We start from the raw sequence: 24,993 nt of genomic DNA, 5'->3' as shown, positions 1-24,993 counted from the left end.
AAAAAATTACCAGGAAGTGCATCTCACGCTCCGAAGGTCAATTGCGAGAATTATATTAATCAGCAGTTTAAACCGAATTTACTGTTCCGAGCTAATCATGTATAAAACACGTGTTCACATTCTGTAAGCTTTTCCAAAAGGACTTCCACTTAAACTGGAAAAAGAAAAGAAAATTATGCTGTGCAACCTGGGCAATCCCCACGTGTCCTCTCCTTCTCAAAAGTGCCGAACACGCTCCCCACTGTGATTGGCTAGAATCGTGGGACCTAATCACAGACCAATATTTGCCCCCCCAGATACGCAACTTTTCAATCGGACCCACCGCAATTGGAAACTAACCAATCACGAAACGATACTGTTTCAATGTTGCCCTAGACACGTGGTGGTTGGTAACCCAGCCACCGGTGCTCACCAGTCACCGCTATCATTATCGATTTCATCTCCGAGAGAGAGTGAGAGAGAGAGAGAGCGAGAAAGGTTAGGAACAGAGGTAGACGAGGGTGATGGACGGTGGAGATAGATGGCACGTGTCAAGCCTCGGCGGTGGGTCCCAGGATAAGATGTTAATTAACCGAGTGATGCCCAGATTCCGACCGATCGCACCGAAACCGGACACCAGCGGATCAAGTTTGCCGACGGAGAACAAGAACAGGCCTTCTGTTTCACAAGCAAGAACGAAGAGAAAGTACGTTAGGGGTTGCAAGAATAATAATGGATATAAGAGAGAGAAAATGAATTCTGAGGAAGAAAGTAAAGATGAGTTGGAGAAGACGGTTCTGACTCTGCAACTGTTGCCTGAGAGAGCTCAAAAGAAAGATCTGGATGCTGGAGACTCGCGGTCTAAGGTTGATCACACGGCTGATAAAAAAGCGATCGAGGATAATCATAATCAGGGCCCACAAATGTGGTTGAGTGACAAGAAATGGGTGTTCGGTGACGTTGACCCCGGTGCCGGGTCAGATCGGACGGCGGTGATGGCTCAGACGAGGGTGGTGGAGTCATGGGTGACGGTGGAGAGCGTGACAGACACGTGCATGGATGTACGAGGAATAGGATGTACGGATGAGGAGAAAATTAAGAATCTCGAGAGGGACACGTGCCCGGGGTTCGTATCGGACGGTTCCGACAGGGTGCAGTGGGTTAACGAAGCGTATAAGAGGATGGTGAGCCAGGAGGATGAAGGACAGTTACCGGAGTGTACAGTGAGGTTGGTGGTGAAGGAGAGGTTGTTGCCCTGCTTGTATCCGGCGTTTACGGCTCGAGTGAGACTGCAGCACACGTGGCGGAACCAGAAGTACTGTACTTCGTCAAAGGTGGTGCCTTGTGATGTGTGGTGGATGGACTGCGGAGGATTTGCATGGAGGTTGGACGTCAAAGCTGCGCTCAGTCTCGGCCTTTGAAACAAAGATCAAGGGATTGAGAGAAGCCACCTTAATTATCAGGTATTCATGCTTTGCCTAGCAGTTTCTTAAAGCACTAAGGAGAAAAAAGGTCAACGAGGGAGAAAAAAGTTCTACCAAAAAAAAAAAAAAAATCAACATTAAGCATGAAACATTCTCACCCAGGCCCCTTGAAGGAAAATTCGACGGGGCGGGGCCACCTTTTGAATAGTAAATCAAGCAGGCCAGGCCCCAATAAATTATTATCCTATTGCGTCGGAGCTAAAATCCATGTGCATATATAGTAACGCACAAGAATCTCATATATATACATATGATTTTGTATGCTAGCTTGTTTTACACTGTTCATATTCATATTCACTATTCAGTGTGGATTTCTAATTAATCTGTGTTTGGAACAAGTGTGGAACAGTGCCACCAGACTCCTTCCTATACATGAAGTGTAATTAACTCCGAGCTAGAGACTTGAACTTTTTCTTTCCTAAGCAATTAAAATACATCAAAAGAAAAAGGGAGGGAAAATAATATCTATTAATTGTGTTAATGTTGCTTCTAAATTACCAAAAAAGTCAATGTCTAATTGAATGACAAAAATATCCTTCATATATATATATATATAATGTGAATTTCAATTTTTTTCATAAAATGAAATATTTTTTTTTTTTTTTAGTTTTTATTTCTTTTTTTCAAGTCGAGTTGAGCTTAATTTTTAATTTTTAAAACTCGTCATATAAGCTTGAACTCGACTTAAGCTCGTGATAAATTGAGAGTTCGAGAGCTACTCAAGCTTGACTCGAGCTCATTATAAAAAAATTTAAGCTCGTAATAAATTTAAATGAGTCAAATTTAGGCATATACTACTCATCCAAAGTCGGCTTATTTACATTCCTAGCAGGAGATCGGGAGAGCACCACTTGTACCAGTTGGATTTTAGCTGCTGGATCCTAATCGGAAATGGACTGTTTTGGCATCCCAAAATTTTTTAGTCTTAATATATGCATAAGCCGGTCAAAGCTAAAAGCCCTGTTTTGGTATGTTACATAAATTGGGCAAGTAAAGGGAGCGCACTTCCCTAGTTTGGCGTAGCTGTCATGAACACGTAGAAAAATCATAAAATGAAATTTTTCTTTAAATGAAGTGCGCGCATTTCATACAAAAACTATAAATAACTCTTTTCGATTTGTTATAATCACTTAATATGTTCTAATTAGATTTCTTTTTTTTTTTTTTTTTTTTTTTGATAAAGTTTAATTAAAGGTATTATTATAAGAGAAATGTTGAAATTCCTTCTACTGTCTATCTGAAAGGATATAAATGTGATAAAAAAAAATTATCTATATCTTTCTAGATGACATGATGTAATTTTTTAATTATATTTATATCATTTCAAATGAACACAAAAAAAACACTAGAAAAAACTCTAGCATTCCTCTAACTTTTATTCACAAATTTAATGGAATAGTTCATAATTAATGGAATAATTAAGCATTTTTACTCTTTGTATTCACGTGAGGATGAGAGTTTATTTACTTTACTAATTATAAATTATCTCATCAGGTTTGTTAATGAATTGTAATAAAAACTTTTACTACAAACATTTTCCTTTGAATAAGATTATAAGAGCGGTGTTAACGTAGGTATTACAATTTTTACTATAAGTATATTTTCTTTTTAAAAAATAAGAATGCAGCTAAGAGAGCTACAGTAAATATAATATTTTGTTAGTATTTGACTGTGTGTAGATAGATAAAATATTTCTTGTTAACTTATCATAAGAATATGGTTTTTTTTTTTTTAAAAAAAAAAAAAAAAAAATTATTTTTTGCTTTACCTGCCTGAAAAAGGAATTTACTTAATCACATTGATTACTTTATTTACTTATTTTAGTATGTGACCATGTGAACCAATCCACCAGGATTGATACTTAATGGGTAAGTCGAGAGTAGTCATTGTCAATCACAGTAATACCAGCACGTGGCAGTGGGTCAGAAGCCAATCCAATCCAATCCAATTAACCCTCATAATTTCATAAAACCCAATGACGTCCAAGATCTACCACTAGATCCGCAGTGTTCGGACCATCCACGCGTCCTCGCCGTACAGCGATCAAAATAGAACCTAACCACACTCGTTACGGGCACGTTTTCCCCGCTTCCAAAAGATCCAATCCCATCTGTCGGCCTATATATGAGAGAGTGCTCCTCACGCTCCTCCGAAGCGATTGGAGTAGTTAAGGGCCCAACTGTTCCAACTGAATTTAGTTGGACATGGCAAATGAAAGACGACCAAGTGTGCACTTTCTCGAACCGCCCAAAAGTCTTTTTCTCTTCAGTGAAGATTACTCCAAGCCATAGGCTGAGCCCACGTCCACCACTCCTTTCGGCAGTGCTGGACACTCTCTCGTCTCTTATTGGCTCCCTTGTGGGGCCACACTCCAGCGCTTAATTACACCGGATACGCTGCTTTTTCTGCGGGGCCCAGCCAAAAAATTAACCAATCAGAGGCCGTTTCTGTTCAGGGGCAGCCATAGACACGTGTTCTTTCACGCTAGGTTACTGTACTTGTGCTGTGATTATCGCTCTGAGCTTAAACAGAGAGAGTAAGGGAGAGAGAGAGAGAGAGAGAGATGGTGGGATTGATGGAGGGCTAGGGGGGATGGAGAGTGGAGACCAGAGGGGCATGTTAAGATGCGGTGAGGGTGTGCAGGATAAAGCGATAATGAATCGGATGATGCTCAGATTCCGGCCGATTGCGCCGAAACCGGCCGTTGGAGGGTCCGTTTCAGGTGGGTCAGCGGTGGATAGCAAGAACGTGTTTGTTACGAAAGGAAGAAGGAAGAGGAAGTACGTTAGGATTCGGAAGAATAGTGGGTATAAGCGAAAGAAAAGGATAGCTGAGGAGGAAACGAAAGAAATGATAGAAAAGAAGGATGGGTTGGAGAAGAGGGTGGTGACTCTGCAACTTTTGCCTGAGAAAAGTGAACGAAATGAGTCGCCGGAGAGTGGATCTCGGTGTAACTTTGACCATACGGTGCCAAGAAAGGATAGCCAGGAAAATGGGGACCGACCCATCTGGTTGAACTTCGATAAGGGTGTGTGCAAGGACAGGGATCGGACGGTGGTGACGCGTCAGATGGTTATGGCAGTGGAGTCGTGGGTGACAGTGGTGAGCGTGACAGACAGATGCATGGCTGTGCCAGGGCTAGGGAGTACGGACGTGGAGAGGATGAAGAATCTGGAGCATGACACGTGTCCAGGGTTCGTATCGGACGGCTTGAACAGGGTGTTCTGGGTGAACGGGGCTTTTAAGAGGATGGTGAGCCAGCAAAATGACGGCCAGTCACAGGAGCTAATAACGGTGTGGTTGGTGGCAAAAGAGAAGTTGCCGTACTCGTACGCGACCTTTACTTGCAAAGTAAAGCTGCAGTACACGTGGGGAAAGGATAAGTCCTCGCAGATAGTAGTGCCATGTGATGTGTGGAGGATGGACGGTGGAGGATTTGCATGGAGGCTAGATGTTGAAGCTGCCCTCAGTTTGGGACGTTGATTTAGATCGAAAACACAGAAAAGTGTGAAGCAACAAGTCAAGATCCCAGGTATTACGAACCAACGTATTATATATTGAGACATGAACCAACGTATTATATATATTGCCGCAATAAATTTTTCTTTGACAGTAGTAAAGTAAAAATAACTGGAGTTGTGTCTTTTAGGCAGTAGTAAAGAGTATTTAGGTTAGGAGAGCAGTGAGAAGCGCATTTGCTTCATCTTCTTTAGCGCTATTTTATCGGCAGGGGGGGACAAGCTAGGAGGCAAAAACAAAACGAAACACGATAATGACAGCTGCTGTTACAAAGAACAACCAAATATTATTCAACCAAGAAATACTAGTTAGAACTACATATTCTAGAGATTCAACTAAGCTGATTTGAAGGGAATGACAGAAGTCAACCTTGTAGTATTTCTGCATTGTGCCTGTGCTTGATGATCACTAACTGCATGTTCTCTTCTGTTCTTCCCAGGTAGGAATATATATAGAGGGAAGTCCAGTTGGCCAAATGGAAGCATTGGCTTGTTGCCTGGATGGCATCGTGCCTGTACGTGCTTAATTCACTTGGTTCTTCATATATATGTACCCATTTACATTTTCTCTATTGGGTGAGGCTTTTCAGATATATTTTACCCTGGCCTCCACTAAGAATCCCCCGATTTGTCCATCAATATTAAGCTTTTGAACCCTAAAGGGTTTTTCCTTCGTATTCAATTAATTAGCAGCTTCATTCTCCTGAAATATTGGTTCTACTTTCTTAAATGCAGCTGAAGGAAGAGTAACTCCTTGTTATTTCCCAAAGTTTGTGCTCTAGTTAATTAGTTGAGAAGTTAATTTAGAGAAAGGGCTAAGACAAAGGAGAGACATTTGTCTCTAGCTACAACCATTAGATTTAAGGATTTTAAAGCAAGGAAGACTGGACCGAAGGACAAATGGAGTAAATTCTTCAATGGTTGTATAATAAAAAAAGCTAACACTAAGGCCTAAGCTAATTAACGGTAACTGTTTCGAAAACACGTTTTCCTTTCAAAAACCATATATAAACATACTTTTCAAAATACAAAACCCAAAATAATTCTCAAAAACTAAAAAATAAAATATTTTTCGAAAAACAAGATACTTTTTGAAAAACCTTTCACACATTCTTATAAGAATATTTTGAGAAAACAAGTGCTTCATTTTTCAAGTGCAGAGACTAATTTATTATTTATAAAAATATTTTACAAAATAGAATAGTGGGTGCACAACCACCCCAACAGAGAAGAGGGATGGTAGGACAGACACTTAACATGCTAGGGGTGGCCAACCGAACCAAATAGGTGGCTGCCTGACCTAATGGAGGATTGAGACCGGGAATGAAATTTTTCATATATATATATATATTTTTTTGGTTGGTGGGGGAAAGAGGGCGAGGGCTTGCAATAGAGTGGAGGCATTGCGATGTGGAGAGGGGGAAGGGAGTCGTAGCGTATAAGGAGTTATTGGGGACTGCGACACACGAGGAATAGGGGCAATCATGTAGGTTGTTAGAACTTAGAAGGGCGGGACACGGGGATGGCACGAGTGATTGATAGGCGAAGAAGGGTTGAATCTAGCTTTAAGGTAAGGCCGTAATCGAGCGGAGCTGAGCTGATTTTTAAGATTTTGAGACTACCTCGTTTATGAGTCAAGCTTAAATAGTCGAGCTCGAACTCGAGCCGAGCTATGAAATGTATGTTCAAGCTCAACTTATTTAAAACTCGAGCTAGCTTGAACTCAAGCTCGAACTCGTTGAGAATGTCATACGAGCCGAGCTGAGTTACTCAACAAACTCGGCTCAACTAGAACTCGAACTAGGCTATTAAATTTTTCAATGTGATAAAAAAGCGGAGTTCAAGCCCGAGTTTGTGAACAATCTCTATACATTTATTAATAGGATAAATATATAATATTTAACTGTATAAGGCATATTATAAAATATAGCACATAATTATAGTCTATAAATAATAAATTAGCAATATATGTTATTATATATAACTAGAGTATATAAACTATATTATATATATAATGTGAGCAAATAGTAAGTTTAATATATATTCTATATAACAAAGTAACTATAATATATATATATATATATATATATATATATATATATATATATATATATATATATATATATATATATATATATATATATATATATATATATATATACATATACATACACACACACGCACTAACTATTCAATATAATTATATCGTTATATACTAACGGTTAGTTTGACGTACTAAATACGAATATCAAAGTATTATAAGTAATATGTAATACTATATTTACTTATCTAGTATACTACAGGTTTATTTAGTTTGTGTGTGTGTGTGTGTGTGTCTATATATAGAATATCGAGAACAAATAGTTAATTATATTTACTTAGTATATGTTAATTAACTAGATAATATGTTAGTTTATGAACTAACTAATTAGTATGTTAACTAATACACACATATAAATATTAAGTAACATATATAACATATTTTACTTAATTACTAATATACATGCTTAAATTTATATAACTCATTTTTAGTAATATATATACACACACACACATACATTCAAGAGAAATAAACGAGTTGAACTAACGAGCCAGACGAGCAATCCGGTCGAACTTTAAATGAGCTAAGCTCACGAGTTTTTATCGAGTTTTGTCGAGTATGTATCACTTACTAATCGAACAAATTTTTTACAGTATCAAGCTAAACCAAACGGGTATCGAGTGAATTATCGAATGAACTGATTTATTTACAACCCAAAAGTGGAATTGTAGTAGGGGGGGGGGGGGGGGGGGGGGGGAATGGGTCAGAGAGCTAGGGCTAGGGAGATAAGCTCTATCTGAAAACAGCTTACATTAGGAGCATAAGTCATTTTCTCCCTACAGTGTCAAATTTGTTTTTGATTTAACAATTTTTATTTTTATTTTTATTTTTATTTTTTTTATGCAGTACGTAATCCCTAAAAAAATAGAATAAACTAACATTTTATCTGTAGTGCATGTATAGACAAAACTATTGATGTTTTTAGGATTTTGCTGTATAAACACCACGTTCTTAGAATATGGAAACTTAAAACAGTAAAGCTAGCTAGCCTCATGTTCCAATTATTTAGAATTAGCTTATCAAATTCTCCGTGTCTCTACTCTATTGTCTGTATGTCATGTTGCGCTCTCTTTTTATTAAGTTATAGTCAATGATATTAAAGATTGCATATATATATATATATATATATATATTCTCTGGAACTTGGAATGTCGATGATCGTGAGTAATCAAAAGAAAAGAAAAGAAAGGAAAACGAATACCATAATTGAATATATATGTATGGCGAAAGTGTACGTGCAAATATATAATACTATCCCCATTTGCCATCTGGAGCTGCTACACCAGAATAATCTTTTGTTAATTAGTTTCCTGTATCAATAGAGTAATATATAGACAAATCTATTGATGTTTTTGGAATTTTATTCTATCAATTACCGCACTCTTAGAATATGGAACCTAAAAACAGTAAAGCCTTATGTTCCAATTATTTAAAAGGACTGACTGATCAATTTCTCTCTCTGTCTCTCGCTCGATCAGTACTATTTTGTGCAGTGTCATATGCCTGCTTTATTTATTAATTAGTTATATATAGGCAATGATGAAAAAGAAAGAAAAAGAATATTGCCAATGAGTATGTATGGTGAAAAAAGTATCGACGATTTTATGGAGTATATATATTGTACGTTTTAAGGAATTGCTCTATAAAATACTCTAATCTCAGAATATAGAACCTAAAAACAGCAGTACAGCACAGCCTTATTGTTTTGATGATTGGCTTATACTTTGCTGTTCCAACCTAGAAACAGCAAAGTATCAAGTGTTATGCTTTGTTTATTTAGTTATAGGCAATATTCGTGTTGAGGTGGATCCAATATTCGTTACGCTAGAACTTGGAATGTCAAAGAGTGATCGAGCAAAGGAAAAAGAAATAAAAGCATTCATAACACATGCATCACCCATATATCTTTGCACGAATTGGTTGGCTTTCTTATCAATACAAACTCCAAAGTGTATATATATAAATGAGAATTAAATGATTCTAACTATAATGAAGGGATTGGATTATGATTAGATTACATTTGAATAAATTCATAAGCTCTATAAACAAAGTGCATCTTGTATACGATTATATTAATCAATAAAAGCACAATGATGCTATCCCTATATGACTATTTTCTAGCGGTGGATGTAGGTGTCTAACACTAAACCATCCGTAAATCTTTTGTCACAATTTTTGTTATTTTCTATTTTATTATAATTAAGTGTTTTTTTAGTGTACATGCATGTTGTAGGTAGTGGATCAAGCCTTGTTTCCTATAGCAAGCAAGCAGTTGATGATTAAGACGGGGGACAAACCTCAATATATAAATTATACCAACTAAAAGCAACTGATCTGAGATGCTAAATTTGTATGAACGAGAAGGCACATGCCTTCCCAGAGCAAGCAGTACTGATCAGTGGTCGGTCTTCCCAGTGGAGCGCGCGGTTCAGGATTGATTAACGCATGGGAGACTGCAAATCTTGTCACAAAACTGTTGACAATATGTAGCAGTACACATGATTGGTATGTTGTGAATGGTTTTGATTCCTTCTTATCTCTTTTTGGGAATCATTTGCATGCGTTTGAATGTAGGTCTGTAGGTCTGTACGTTTGCCTGTAGTGGGATTGGATCATTGGCCTCCATAACTTTTCCATATTGAAGTAGTGGGAAATTAGGGATGTGGAACAAATAGTGGATACTTATTGAATAGTTCAAAATGCCCAAAGAGCTTTCACACGACCAGAATCAGAAAATTAGTAAGACCATAAATTACACTTTTATCTAATAATTTTTTCATTCCGTTGATGTAGTAGTTTCAATTAGCTCTTGGAAGTTTGTTTTTTTTTTTTTTAAGGGAAGTTAATCTAAAGGCTGATTGACACTGTTACGTCAGCATGATGAGATAGTGGCAGGATATATAAGAGTGTGGTTCTAGCTAGCATTTATGAGTAATGTTAAATACTACACTCGATCCTGTCCCACTCCAATTCCACCGAGCTGATGTAGTAGCGTCTATCAGCCATCGAAGATTTAGTGTCGTTTGAATAATGTCGCTTAGGGGATTGAAGATATATCACTTCAGCCATTCGGAATCTATATAAGCTTTTCTGAATGGTGCCCAATATCAAAATTAAGCTCTAAGGGAGGCACAACGTGGTATCGAAAATCAAAACAAAGTTTTATTTCAAATTGAGTTAAAAGAAATTCTTCTAATTCGATCTATTAAATTGACATTTGTAGTAAAAATTTGTGAGTCTCGCATGAATTTTTCATAAGATTAAAAGAGCATATGATAAACCAATTCTTAATGGTACCCAATATCCAAATTAAGCTCTAAGAGAGGGCACAACATGATATCGAAAATCAAAACAAAGTTTTCTTTCAAATTGAGTTGGAATAAATTACTTCAATTCAGTCTATTAAACTATGTTTGTTGTTAGAATATATAATTCCCACATGCATTTTTAATAGAATTAACAAATCATATGATTCTTACATATGTTTCAGAGATATAGTTCTAACTCAAAATTTCTATTATGATACCATGTTAAATCATTGAGTAATAGAGTAGTGATTAGGGGGGGACCCCTAACCGTCCCCCCTCCCCCTTTTCAATAAACAAATCAATTTTATTAAAAAAGAAACTTTTTTAATAAAATTGATTTGTTTATTGAAAAGGGGGGGACGGTTAGGGTCCCCCCCAATCACTACTCTTGAGTAATACTACATCCCACACAAATATCTTACAAAGTTGACAGCCATTGTTTATATATATATAACATTGCTTTTGCTGTAAATCACTAATTATCCAAACACTTAAACTAATAAAAAAAAAAAAAAAATTAATTATTTAATTAATATTTTAACACATTTTTTATATTATTGCTTTCTTTTATATTTATAACTGTAACTATAAATCCCATTTGTCAGAAAAGAACAGGGCAAGCATAACTTGAAAGGCTAGTTGGGTTTAATTTGGAAAACTAAGGGAAAAGTGAAAGAATCAGCGTGAGCCTTACGATTTTTGTTTCCACGATTAAAAGCTATGCTTGATCACCAGATCATTCTTGTTCATTTCTTCCATGTCTAATGTATTTGGTTCTTCTCATTGCATAGTTGAGATCTTAGTTTTCCTATCTAGATACCAAAATATTAATTTTTTTTTCTTAACCTATCAACTTTAGACACCGTCCATAGCATATCATTTAACTAGTCTTGCACTCCCTAATGAGTTCACTCTCCAGTCCAATTAAAGTTTGAGTAATGGCAAGGATTTTTTCAATTTCAAATGAAAATTGATAGTATATATTTTACGATCAAGATTTAAAATTGGTGTATTTAACGGTGCATATATATATGATTCAACATTATCTAAATTTTTTTAAAGACGTACCAACATTAACTTTATATACATTGTTAAATGCACAATTTTTAAATCTTGACCATATTTAAAATGGAGACAATCTTATTCTAGCATTTATGATTCCCCCTTATGCGCTGACATGGCATTGCCACATCATAAAAAATAAAATAAAATTTGCATACTCTTTTTTGGTTCGCACTAGCCCTAACCATCGCGCGGGAATGGTCGTGACCATCAGATCTCCCTCGCCAGGGGTGATCGTGACCATCGTTGGAGGTTTGGTGGGGTGATTGACAACCTCCTTACACATAAGGAGTGGTCAGCCACTCATGAGAGTGATTGAGTAATTTTCTTTAGAGGTCTGAAGTGATAATATAATGCTACACTACCACGTCGACGCATAAGCATTCTTAACCTTTTTTTTATTTTTTATGAGTGAGTAACTTTTTATTATCAACAACATACGTATCTAATTATAAGGAAATCTTAGCAGAGCTAGAGGGAATCAACAAGCAACAAAATCAAACTAATACCCTATCTGGACCCCAATACTTACAAAGGATAACATTTTCTTTATTGGCCTTAAACCTACTTTTAGAGAGTATTATAGTTCTAACTTTCTATACAATCCGTTTGAATAATTGTTTTCTAGTTTTGGGATGATTAGCATAAAGAACAACATTTTGGTTTCTACATAGGTCGTAAACAATAAAACAAAGCACTAGCCAGCAAAGATAATCTGTTACGTCTGTCGCACACCAAGGCTAGAATGAAGGAAAGTGAAAGTCGTGGGAAGGAAAGTCTGCATATATAGCAAGAAAAGTCAAGGGTGCACGACATGGCCAAGAAAGGAAAGATATTGCATGGAGAAGGCGGTGGTTGAATTAGGCAAGACGGTCCTTTGTAATCGTGGGATGCATGCTCATAAAGCAAGAATCTTACTAGGAGAATAAAAGCAGGATTTTAAAGAGAAAAATAAAGAATTTGTTTCCATTAGAGTTAGAAGCAATATTTTATTTAAGTAATTCTTCGTATGTAATCATTTCTATATAAACCTAATGGGGTGATCAATAAAATTATCAACAGTTTATTCTTCAACTCTTGAAGTTGATTTTGGGAGGCAGGGTACATACCTCGAATGCCCATTATCCATCACCATAGATAAACCAAGAAAGCTTTATTCCGAAGCTTTGTCCATGTCCAAACCACAAACATGTTATCAAACACAAGCACACAACATAATCCTTCGTCTTAGTACTCCTCCAACATTGCATCCCCAAAGCAACAGCATCATCCCAATTTGTGTTAGAATTCAAAACATTACAAAGTTTCATAAAATGCTTCCACACTCTCGAAATCACACAATAAAAATAAATGATTATTGTCTTCAATACTATACTGACAAAACACAAACTTCACCTCACCCCCTATATCCACAGTTTAAAAGCTCTACACCAATGGGCAAAGCATCCATCATCACCAACCAAGTCACAAAAGCTTGCTTTGGGATGAATAAAGAATATCAAACCAAATCCCGCTACTCTACTAGGCTGTGTTTAATACAGATTGCATTTAAAGTATCCAAGTAAAAAAACTTACCAGATTTTGAAACAGTCAAGTGAGGAATAACTCAATTGACTTTGAAGCTCAAGAAGCATATCAAACCGAGTAGGCATTTACATCAACTGCCCATCCTTGATGATCGTAGAAAGCTGAGCATTAAGTTTGCTTTGGCAATCATAAATCACACGAGGCCCATATTTAGCATGAAGAACTCTATTCGGATGCCAACCATCAAATCAAATGTGAATCTAAGATTCATCTCCAATAGAAAACTTAATGAAATGTCGAGCTTCAGCTCTCAATTTCAATAGTTTATGCCAACTCCATGTGTATACTTGGAGAATGCTCTCCCGCCAAAAGCTTCATTAAATAGACTCCATGCAATTAAAGATTAATCCACATGATGTCTTTTTTGCCATTATCGACTTTGCTTGCGAGCCCAAGAGCTGAGTCCATTCTGTGGTGCTGGAGTTGGGCTTGGTTATCAAATGGCCCGAGCGGCCTCAATTTTGGTGCAGCTAGATTTATCTTTAGTGGTTTTTATTTTATTTTAGGACAAATTATAATTTACTTACGTGGGAAGGGGATAGAGGGTGAATTCGATATATTTATTAATGATTTTGAAAATAAATTTTTTCTTACTTTAAATTTTATTCTGCTAATGATGATTATAATTTATTACTAAATATGATCGTGCAATTAAGAGATATAAATACCATAGATAAATAACGTATAGTTTATTGAATAATCGATGGATAAAAACATAATCACTAATGAATAAAATATCATGTTTACTTAAAATACATGAATTCAGACGTCGGTGAGTAAAACGAACAGTTTTGAATCACATGGTTCTAAATCAAACTTCTCTCATATCGCATAAGGGCAAACTATATAATTTTCTCTCAATTTATTTATTTATTCCATTAGATTGTTCCCGATGGCTTCAAAGAAAAATGAATGATGTTAGAAACATTACAATTTTTATTACAAATTTTTTATTACGTTAGTCACTAAATAATTAAATTTACCTCTTAATTTTTAATTTTTTAATTTTTCATTCATATTATGCCATATGGTCTTTATGTAAAACGCTACATCAATTTGTAAAAGAATTGTAATTAAAGTTGTAATACTCCAACATTTTTCAAGAAAAAGTATAATTACAGAGGAATGCTAGAACTTCTTTTACCGTTCTTCTGGTATCCATCTGAAAGGATATAAATGTAATAAAAAAATTAAAAAATTGCATTCATGTCATCCAAAAAGATATAAATGTAATTTTTTTATTATATTTATGTCCTTCTAGATGGACACTAGAAAAACATTAGAAAGAACTCTAACATTTCTTATAATTACATGCATGCCCACTGCACACATTTATTGAAATTATAAATGTAAAAATCTAAAATAGAATAGTAAAAGTGGAAACAATAGAGAGAAAATAACACAATGAGTTACGAGTGATTTAGTGTTAAACACATACGTCCACCATTACGAATTAGCCTTAAGGGATTACATTGTATTCATTGACTTATTTGTCTACAATTCAAAGATCCATATTTATAAGGTTTCGAATAAATACAAAATATGATTATCAAATCTCCATAATTTAATTACAATTAACCCGTAAATATAAAATATTACAATATCAACAAAATATGGAATATACGGATATATTCCAACAATAACAATGTAATCAAAATCTCATTGCCTTTTTAAAATAGAAAAAAAAAAATAAAAAACCTCAAATCTCACGGTTCACTTTTATATTGATACTTTCATCACTGCCCCCTTAAAAAAACTCCTATTAAAAGAAAAAAAAAAAATTGTTAGTCGACCTGAGTAGGACAAATATGAAGCTCTATTTAAGACAATTAAAGTACACAAAAACACTAAACTAATTCAGACATAAATCCAACGGTCCATATTGCTTCAAGGGATTCGTAAAGAAGACTAGACAGCGTATCTCTCTTTCTCTCTCTTGTGCGTCTTTCTCAGACACTCCCTCGAAGCTCGTCTCCTGCGAAGTCTACTTCTTAGGCTGGTTTCTTTCATACAGTGTTTCGAATTCATTACCATACTTGATGTTGAGCTCCTTTCGGTGAAAGATTTCGGTAATTGGATTTCATGGAGAGGCAGCGACAACTATTATGGTAATTGCTTTTAGGGTTTGGGTCGTTCTGATTTTTTAATTTATTTTTCAGTTCATAATTTGACAAGCTATTTAGAGCTCGATATTAGGGTTTTTTTTGGGGTCAATTTTTGTTGTTTTAGAATGCTTTCCAGTGTAAAGCTTGAGTTTTTGAGCTTAAAAGAGAGTGAATGTTATTATGTGTACTTGAAGTCTCGAACCCTCCTGTTAATCTAGTTAGCTTGCTTTTCTTTTTCAATAATCTAGCTGACTTGCAACGATTGTGATTTGTGAAATCAAGAAATTTCAGATTTGCTTTAGTTTATCGTTCATCGTCTGTTTGGTGGCTGAGAAAAAAAATTGAAAATTAGAATAATTTCTTTTTCTGAGTGGAATTCTCTTTTCTTTTTTCTTATTTTTGGGGAAATTTGACATGTTTTTCATTTCTTTTTCTTTTGGTTTTATTTATTTATTTATTTTTTAATCTACATTTCTCAGCAACCAAACAATGCCTTATTGTCTGCTTGCTGAGATGGAAGTGTAGTTTAAGGTTAGCAGAACAACCAGAAGTGGTCAATTTACTTCCATGATTGATACATGCAGAGTAGTTGATCAAACCGTAAGGTGGCAACTGCTGCTTTAGGGCAGAGTGGGTAAAAGGAACAAAACGTAGTGCTTGGTTAGACTATTGGATATGACGGTAGGGAAGAATGCTAAGTACCCTGGTGGGTACTATGGTAATGCCTTTGAGACGGCGGGTGAATCAGAGGGTTCCGGTTGCTCAGGGCGAATTGACACTGAGCTTACTGCTTCAGAGGATTCGAGTGCCCCAATGAGGAAATGTATTAGTTTAAATTCCAATAATCGTGACACATTTGGTGTTTCCAGGCAAGCTCTTCCCTTGTCAAACATGTCGCCATCTGAAAGAAAGGAGTTAGTGCATAGGTTGAAATCGGAACTTGAACAGATTCAGGTTCTTCAGAAGAAATTTGAATTGCAAAGGACTAATGCTGTAACTGTGTCATCATCTAGTGATATTCTTAGCTGCAGTAATGGACAAATTGGGCCACGGGTAGAAAATGTCAAAAAATCATCAGCATTGACTTCCGGGCTGGTAAAGAAATCAAATCCTCCGGGTCATGGGCCAGGAAAGAAATTGAATCCTACAAATCAGAAGCAACGTGGGTGGAATCGTGGTACTTCTGGTAGGTTTGAGTCCACACCAAGTACTGCAAATGCAATTTTGATGAAACAGTGTGAGAGTCTGTTGAAACGATTGATGTCCCATCAGTATGCTTGGGTTTTCAACACCCCTGTTGATGTGCAGAAGTTGAATATTCCTGATTATTACACTATCATTAAGAATCCTATGGATTTGGGGACAATAAAGACCAAGTTAGCCTCAGGAGCTTGCTACAGCCCGTTGAATTTTCTTGGTGATGTGAGGATTACCTTTGCCAATGCAATGACCTATAATCCACCTGGAAATGATGTCTACATCATGGCTGATACTCTTAGTAAATATTTTGAAGTGAGATGGAAAGCTATTGAGAAGAAACTGCTCAAGACTGATGCCCAACCATTACCGGCAAAATTTGGTTCTCATGAAGACATGGAAATTGCTAAAAAAGTGATGCCTCCCTCAAAAAAGAGGAAAATCACTTCACTGCCCCATGAAGTTATGCCAAAGCCTGTTAAGCGTGTAATGACAGCTGAGGAGAAGCACAATTTAGGCAGAGAATTGGAGTCTTTGCTTGGAGAAATGCCTCTTCATATCATTGATTTCTTGAGGAAGCATAGTTCTAATGGAAGGGAATGTGGAGAGGACGAGATTGAGATTGATATTGATGATCTCAGTGATGATACCTTGTTCACTTTGCGAAAGCTTTTGGATGACTATTTGCAGGAGAAGCAAAAGAACCATCCAAGAGCTGAACCTTGTGAAATAGAGGTATTATTCCAGCCTTCCTCTAATTCCAAATTATTGAAGTTATAGTTTTGTGTGCTTCTTTTCCATATACTTGAGAAATACATGTTCCTATACTTTCTTTTGCAGCTTTTAAATGAATCAGGGCCGAGCAATTCATCCATGCAACCCTGCAAAGGTCACATTCTCCTTCATTTGGTTGCATATGTTAAGTGATGCTCCTGGAATGCCCATTAGTACTTTATATGACTTGTTTCTTCTCCTCTGTTGTGCATTTGTAGGGAACGACCCGGGTGATGAGGATGTTGACATTGGTGGAAATGAGCCTCCTATCTCAAGCTACCCTTCTGTGGAGATAGAAAAGGATGCAGCCCATAGAAGCAGCCGATGTTTCAGCTCAGGCAACTCCAGTGGTAAGTTGAGTTTGTCATACTGTCATCTATGTTTGATTAGGTCATTTCTAAAAATTCATCCTTTAGAAAGATAAATCATTATATGGAATCTGGTTTGTAGAGCAAAGATAATAATCCCCTTTACGCTTATAGGAGAACATATGTACAAGTTTTTGTGATGAATTAGGAATTGTCTATACTGCATTTATTGACACTTAATACTTTTCATGTGAAGGAAAAAAATATTCCTATCATAGTTCTCAGTTCTCATTGACATATTCTAGAATGACATGAACATGGAAATTTTACCAGATCCTAAGCATTCGGTCTTCCTATAATAGAATTATTTGCTTATTTGGTGATCTTTGCTGTTTTGTTGAACTCTAGGTGGTCTAGACAATTTTTCTAAGAGTAATTCAAACTATGAAATCCATTTTTTTTTTTTCATTTTATTTATGCTTTTCTTGTTAGTTGATGCTGTATTTATTCATAGCCCTATCTTGCGTTGTTTGTAGATTCAGACTCTAGCAGTTCTTCTGAAAGTGAATCTAATGGTGATAAAGCTTCAAGTCCAGCAAATAGATCAAAGGTATTTGATCGTTAAATCCGGTTTTTGTTGATAATACGTTGACAAAAACTGCTTTTTCTTTATTATACGTTGAATTGTTTTTTTTTTGGTAAATTACACTTTGCCCCATTAAACTACCATTCTATTCTCAAATTGACCCCTAAACTACAACTCATTATAACTCGGACCCATAAACTACCACATTGTTTTGAGTTGCCCCTTGTGTTGAAATTGACTGTTATTTGGAATGGAAAACATTTGCACATGCCTTGTACGTGCGCATGAATTACCAAATTGCTCTTAAAAAATTGACACATAAAATGGGGGTGGCCACATGGCCACCTCCTTTGAACAAGTGGGGGTGGCCTCGCAACCATTCCTTCTGAATACATGAGAGGTGACTGCATGACAATCGTTTGAATAGATGGCGGCTACCTCCTTTGTTATGTTGGGGGTGGCTGCGCAGCCACCTCTTTGAACAGCATGTGGCCACCCCCTAAACACAAGTAGGGGTGGCTGTGTGACCACATCCTTTGAATAGGCAAGGGTGGTAGCGGGACCACTCCCTCTGAACGCATAGGGGTAACCCCGCGACCACCCCCTCTAAACAGGCCACTACCCCTTTGAACAGATGCAGCCACCCCTCTGAACACCTCTTAATAGGATGGGTATTGGCCACACGACCACCCCTCTCAGCTGATGTAGTGTCAATTTTTTATTTATTATTTTTTTAAGTGAGAGCAATTTGGTAACTGAGATGCCCGTTCAAGGCACTTGCTAATGTTTTTCATCCTAAATAACGGTCAATTTTGACACGGGGGCAACTTGAAACATTGTGGTAGTTTATAACTCCAAGTTGTAGTGAGATGTAGTTTAGAGGTCAACATATTGGGGTGGTAGTTTGGAATGATAAATTGTAAGAGTAATGATTCAACACCACCCAAAGATACAACTTTTCACCACCTTGCCACATTGGCAAGGTGATCCCTCACCTTAATTTATTTTTAAAAAATAAAAAAAACTTAAAAAGTAGTGGGGGACCACCTTGCCACATAGACAAGGTGGTGAAAAGTTGTATCTTTGAGTGGTGGTGAATCATTATTCAAATTGTAATTTACTCTCTTTTTTTTTCTTTTTTGTGAGCCCCTTGCACTTTTTTAACAAATGATTACCTTATAATAAAAGAATTAATTGAATTGGTACCAATCATAGGGATGGTTGACTAACTATATGGTGCTTTACTTGCTGCTTTGGTTCATGTTGTATGGATTGATGTTCAACCTGCATGCTGATTCTTTATTGTTCTGCAGATGCCAGAAACCGTAGATTCTGGGGCTCAATTAGACGAAAAGACTAGTGTTGCCGATCCTGTTGAAGGAAATCGTGAGTGTATTTTCCAAATCTTTCTTCTCTCTTGCATATCTAATTTTTGTGTAAAGAAAAGATATGATTCCTGGTACCTATCACACGAAAAACCCATAAAAGTAGGAATTGGCTGGAACATTTAAGTTCGTACAAATTTGAGTTTACCTCTTTGAAATGTAAAGAAAAGATATGATTTCTGGTACCTATCACATGAAAACCCGTAAAAGTAGGAAGTGTTGGCTGGAACATTTAAGTTCGTACAAATTTGAGTTTACCTGTTTGAAATCTGTTGTGCTGGTTGGATACATGCTATTAGTATTGCTTTTTTGTACATACTATTGCTATTTATTATTGTATAATATTTGAATAGTTAGCTGGGAATTTTATCCTTAATTTGTTTGCTAGAGTCAAACATGATTGTCATAGAGTTGGACATTAATTTTCTGCTTTATTTAAAATATCAGACTATATATTCTGTAATTTCCTTGGACATCAGTGTTGAAAGTGAATCCTGGGAGAACTGGTATTCTAGCTTTTTCTGAGAGTTTCGAACGCTGCTTATTGAATGCCATAGAGATATTATTTTGTGGAATTGCATTTTCTGTCACTATATTGCGAATATTATTTCAAAAGAAATTCCTTCAGATATGGAATCAAGATATGTAACATTTGCAGTTATATCTTTCATGATTCAGATTGCTTGTTTATTCAGAACTATCAATTACTTTGGGAAGAGTAAAAAAAGTTTTGAGCTGTGAAGCATTGACATTTCACAGACTCACTGCATCTGTGTCTGACATCTGCCAGACACTTCTCTGACACCTCCAATTTAAAAAAAATAAAAAAATTGAAGCTGGAAATGAGTCGGACACAATAAGATGCCTTAGATGTGGTCTAAATACACTCCACACATCAATTAAGCCACATAACTGGTTCTTTAAGTGAACGTTTTTGTCATGCATTTTAATTTGTGGTGTCTAATTTTGAAAATGATGAATATCAAACAATTTACATAAAATGTCAATAGATAAATTATTAACAGAGTTGCATACATATTTCATTGCTTTGCTTGATATATAATACATATGTGTGTGTCTATATATTTAGATTTACTTTGTCTCCACCGTATTGTATCTTATTTTTCTGGGTTTTGCCATCTCGCTCTGTCCATATTGTATTGTGTTCATATCACCAGCCTGTGTCTAGGCTTCATAGGTTTTTAACATTGCAAGAGAGAAGAAATTGATTTTGGAGGAACACTGTTCTGAAGAAATTATTTATATGTCCATTAGAAGTCATTATCTGCTCCTGAACTCTTCAAATATCTCTAAAATACTATGAATTGTGATGCACTTGAGTGTTCCATTAAGAATAATGTTGTCAGCAGGTTAGGAAGTGCAGTGTCCTGAGAACAACCCAGCTAAAAAGGGGAAAAAGAAACTGGCTATAGGGTGTCATACTTTGCATTTCCTAATACATATATAATTTATCTGCTGTCTGGCTTCTCATCTATAACGGAAATAAACCTAAGCTGCTGCATCCCAGTCCTCTGTGATCTTTTACAGCTTTACAACTTACTATTTGTTTAATTGCTGGCCAGTGTCGAGGATGATTGAAACTATCATCTACATGCTTCAAAGTTGACATGGTTTGGACTGTTTGGTTGCCCTTTCAAGCGGGACTGTGGCTATAAAATTTACATCACTACTTTAGTATGCTAATACATTACTGCTTTAAATTGCTAATGTATGGTTTCATACAGAATCTATTAGTGGATTGGATCAAGTTGAACAGACTTCCCAGCAAAAGCCAAGTTCTGTTGAATCAGATTGCCATCAAGATGGTAAGCTTAAGAGTGCTGGCAACTGCCCTGTTAATCCTGGAATGGCTTCTAACTGATCATCCCTTAAAAATTGTAGGGGACAGTGGTCCAACTGAGAGGCAGGTCTCCCCTGAGAAGCTTTATCGAGCTGCTCTTTTAAAGAACAGATTTGCTGATACAATCTTAAAAGCTCGAGAAAAGACACTTCCACAGGTTGGTTATGGATTTAGTTTCCCCTGTTTCTGTATCTCTATTTTGCGAGCATTACCCAATTTGGATGTGACTGGTACAATTTGATCTGGCTGAGATCAGGGTGAGAATTGGGATCATGAGAAAGTGCGACGAAAAAGGGAGGAGCTGGAACTGGAGAAGTCTAAAGGTTGTGACTTTATGCTTTGACATGTTTTGTGCTTATATTTATCAGCTTTTGTTTCTAGACAAGGTTGAACTGAGGTACAAAATACATCTGCTAATAAAACATTTTTTCATGATGGACCCAGAAAAGGCACGGTTACAAGCAGAAGCAAAGGCTGCTGAAGATGCTCGAATGCGAGCAGAAGCAGAAGCTGCTGCTGAGATAAGACGGAAGAGGGAGCTTGAGCGAGAAGCAGCACGGCAGGCATTGCTTCAGGCAAGCGAGCACATTATATATTGCATGTGTATACAGCACTGTTCGTCCTTGGTTTTATCATAACATATTCTGGCACTCTTGCAGATGGAAAAGACTGTTGAAATCAATGATAATTCTCGGTTTCTTGAAGACTTAGAAATGCTTCGGACTGCCCCTGCGGATCAATTACCTAGTTCTGTAGATGAGACAAGCCCAGATCACTCACAGGATGGCTTGGGTAGTTTCAAGTTTGGGGGCTCTAACCCCTTGGAACAACTTGGTTTGTTCATGAAAGAGGATGAAGAGGAGGAAGTTGAGCCACCAAGTAATCCTGTAAATGATGTAGAGGAGGGAGAGATTGATTAAAATACTTCACCTTTTGTGTTCATTAATGACTTTAGTAAATAATGGAAATGAAGTTCATATGTCGTAGGTCTAATTGGATATGCGGTTTCAAGTCGTGCGATTTAAAAAAATCGATTTTAGAACATGTTATTTGAAACACGTTTTTTATAGAACATAAGCGTTTGGTAAAATTGTATTTTGGCTTTTAAAATCATAATTTAGTCTTTAAAATCGTGTATTTTTAAAAATATACTTTTTGTGTGTTATTTGAAAAAAACAGAATTTTGTACTTTCATATTGCGACTTTTTAAAATCAAGCTCTCAAACGATATATTTTTGAAATTTTGTTTAAATCTGTATTTTTGGTCTACCAAATCGTAGAGTTCGCTGTATGCAGAATTGATCAAGACTTGTGATTTTTGGAGCAGGACAAACTTTAAACTGAAGCAACAAAAGAAGAGAGAGCAAATAGAGAAAACTAACAAAAGCTAGGCACAATGGAAGTTCTTCCCAGCTAAAATGTTAGATCGAGAGGATTTGACGCATGGGTTGATGAAGAAACTAGAACTGATCCCATTGCAAGTCATTAGAATTACTAATTCTATTGCAAGTCATTTGAATTAGATTTACGAATGTAAGAGTTGGTGGCCAAACAATGACCAGATTCTGGTTGTTGAGGGCCCGTTCTTAACTAATTCTATTGCCACTCAAATTTCCTTAGAAAAAGCTAATATCCCCAAAAGTAACATAAAATCATTCTTTCTGATTACCTCAAAAGCAAAGATGAAAAGAAAGAAAGGAAAATCCATAACTAAAATACTCACTCTGTCTCATAATAAATAAATCAAAGTTTTCAAACCCACCAAAAAAAAAGAAGAAAGTATTTTAATAGTACAAATATTTTTATTAAATATCTTCAAATATAAAAGTGATCTTGAATTTCAACCAATTAGGGGGGATATGTGGAGTCCCTGAGAGGTCTTCGATAAGTACGACACCGTCAGAGATTAACTACCACAGTCAAGTGGTTGCCTCACAAGTCACAACTTCCAAAATCCGACCTTGGGTTTTTCTCACCAAACCCAACTGTCCCTTTCTATCTCTCTTCAAAAGAAACCCTAAATTCTTGATCCTTTTCATTTCAAACATGGAATTCTCACTTTCCCGTAATTTCAATTCCATCCAAAGGGGTTGGTTATCAATCGAAACCCTAGCCATCCCTCTATTCTTCTCCATTTTCGTCGCGATCTACCTCATCGCCTACTTCATCGTCTTCCAGAAATGGAGCCCCAAGCTCCGACCCGAAGCCTCCAGCTGCTTAATCTCACTCGCCCACGGCACGCCCGCGGTTCTCTTAGCCACGTACTCCATACTCGCCGACTCAACCCGCGGATTCGCCTCGCCTAACACAAAAGCCGAGAACTTGGTCCTCGACTTCAGCATTTCCTACTTCTCAACCGACCTCCTCCACTACACCGTCTTCTACCCGCGCGACCTCCTCTTCATCGGCCACCACTTGGCTACGCTCTTCGTCTTCGTCACGTGCCGGTACGTGGCGTCCCACGGCGCGTGCGCAATACTCGCTCTCCTCATCCTCGCCGAGGTCACTAGCGCGTGCCAGAACGCGTGGACACTCGCGGGCGCTCGCAGGAACGACGTCGTATTCGCCGCGAAGCTGTACGGTCTTCTGTCCCCACCCTTTTACACCTTGTATTCGATCTCTCGGGGCTTCCTGGGGCCCTACTTCGTGTACGAGATGTGTGTATTCTATGCGAGTGGGGCAGCGAACAGTTTGATCCCGACGTGGGTCTGGGTTTCTTGGATTGTGGTAGTTGTTGCTGCCATTTGTGTCAGCATATTGTGGATTTCGAATCTCTGGGTTGAGTTCTACAGAGAAAGAGTGGGCAAATTGGAAAAGAAAATTAAATAGATTGAATTGAAAGAATTTTCTTCCTTAATGTTTCTCATCAGAATTCAGAAGAACTGGGTTTGCAGATATTTGTATCACTTTTTTAAATGTAGCTTTGTTTTTTTCCGTTTATTCAACGCTTTAACTTTTGGATTATTCGTTGACTTTTCATCCAATTGGCATTCAAAGTGTCAATCTCAACTGTATGATGCATTATGTATAAAATATAAATCAGCTATTCTCTCTCTCTCCAAATTGTGGTTTTCTATTCTGTTTGTGAATTTCTCAAAATACTGTAAATATGATAAATATGGAAAATGTTACTTCCACTACAAGCCCACAACATAGGCACAATAACCCTTTACATGAGGGTGAGTTCTATATACTGGACTACACCCTTATGTGAGGGGTTGTTGTGCCCATGTTGTGGGCTTGTAATGCAACAATCAAACCTCGATAAATATTACGTGTATTGTTACACAATCGTGACAATTTTATTTTAGTTGATGACTCGGTAAATGTTTGAAGTATTACCGCTCTTATTATAACTTTTTTATAAGTTAACGTAGCATTCACATTCTAAGAAAATAATGCCAAGGGATAGTTAACATTGTAATGAATGATGTGGTAAATATCACGTCAATTTGTAAATATAATAAATGTTATTTGTATTGTCATGTCGCTATCCTATTTTAATAGCTGGTTTGATAAGTGTTATGCATACGGACGGACACGTCAATTTATAAGAAAGTACTTGTAGTAGTAAAAATTGTAGACTCCTAACGTTATTCAATTTTATAACTTTTTTACCATATCTTTTTACCAGATTTAAAAGTTAATAACCTTTCTCAATTGCTTTATTTGAGCTTATATATTAAGGAGTTTAGTTTTGGCCGCTTATTACATCTTTTTATTTGAAAAGTTCATTAA

The 24,993-nt window shown here is 36.6% G+C and overlaps 4 protein-coding genes across 9 annotated transcripts; all 4 read left to right on the top strand.

The window, feature by feature from the left end:
• The first annotated feature begins 503 nt into the window (after positions 1–503).
• LOC133861306 (uncharacterized) lies at positions 504–2,528 on the top strand. The gene is made up of 2 exons (XM_062297059.1): positions 504–1,442; positions 2,296–2,528. Exon 1 carries the CDS (start codon positions 504–506, stop codon positions 1,398–1,400), a length of 897 nt encoding a protein of 298 aa, XP_062153043.1. The 3' UTR covers positions 1,401–1,442; positions 2,296–2,528.
• Positions 2,529–3,969: 1,441 nt separating this feature from the next.
• LOC133861202 (uncharacterized) lies at positions 3,970–9,868 on the top strand. 4 transcript variants are annotated; one of them, XR_009898968.1, is made up of 3 exons: positions 3,970–4,995; positions 9,316–9,587; positions 9,657–9,868. XR_009898968.1 is itself a non-coding variant. In XM_062296931.1 (2 exons), exon 1 carries the CDS (start codon positions 4,056–4,058, stop codon positions 4,944–4,946), a length of 891 nt encoding a protein of 296 aa, XP_062152915.1. In that variant the 5' UTR covers positions 3,970–4,055; the 3' UTR covers positions 4,947–4,995; positions 9,316–9,868. The 4 variants fall into 4 exon arrangements, 3 of the variants coding, with proteins under 3 accessions (XP_062152915.1, XP_062152916.1, XP_062152914.1); XM_062296931.1 differs by having other exon boundaries at positions 9,316–9,868; XM_062296932.1 differs by having other exon boundaries at positions 9,298–9,868.
• Positions 9,869–14,912: 5,044 nt separating this feature from the next.
• Positions 14,913–22,234, top strand: LOC133859982 (transcription factor GTE8-like). 3 transcript variants are annotated; one of them, XM_062295588.1, is made up of 11 exons: positions 14,913–15,147; positions 15,734–17,076; positions 17,182–17,230; positions 17,334–17,465; positions 17,960–18,033; positions 19,323–19,395; positions 21,140–21,220; positions 21,297–21,412; positions 21,512–21,578; positions 21,700–21,830; positions 21,915–22,234. In XM_062295588.1, the coding sequence occupies exons 2-11, from the start codon at positions 15,820–15,822 to the stop codon at positions 22,173–22,175; spliced, it is 2,241 nt and encodes a 746-aa protein (XP_062151572.1). In that variant the 5' UTR covers positions 14,913–15,147; positions 15,734–15,819; the 3' UTR covers positions 22,176–22,234. The 3 variants fall into 3 exon arrangements, with proteins under 3 accessions (XP_062151572.1, XP_062151571.1, XP_062151570.1); XM_062295587.1 differs by having other exon boundaries at positions 15,729–17,076; XM_062295586.1 differs by having other exon boundaries at positions 15,624–17,076.
• Positions 22,235–23,125: 891 nt separating this feature from the next.
• Positions 23,126–24,310, top strand: LOC133860952 (TLC domain-containing protein At5g14285). Its single transcript, XM_062296634.1, has one exon. It carries the CDS (start codon positions 23,302–23,304, stop codon positions 24,082–24,084), a length of 783 nt encoding a protein of 260 aa, XP_062152618.1. The 5' UTR covers positions 23,126–23,301; the 3' UTR covers positions 24,085–24,310.
• The last annotated feature ends 683 nt before the right edge of the window (positions 24,311–24,993 follow it).

Source organism: Alnus glutinosa, chromosome 2 (assembly GCF_958979055.1).
Source record: "Alnus glutinosa chromosome 2, dhAlnGlut1.1, whole genome shotgun sequence".
NCBI classification, from domain to species: domain Eukaryota; kingdom Viridiplantae; phylum Streptophyta; class Magnoliopsida; order Fagales; family Betulaceae; genus Alnus; species Alnus glutinosa.
This window is presented reverse-complemented; position numbering and strand designations above follow the sequence as displayed.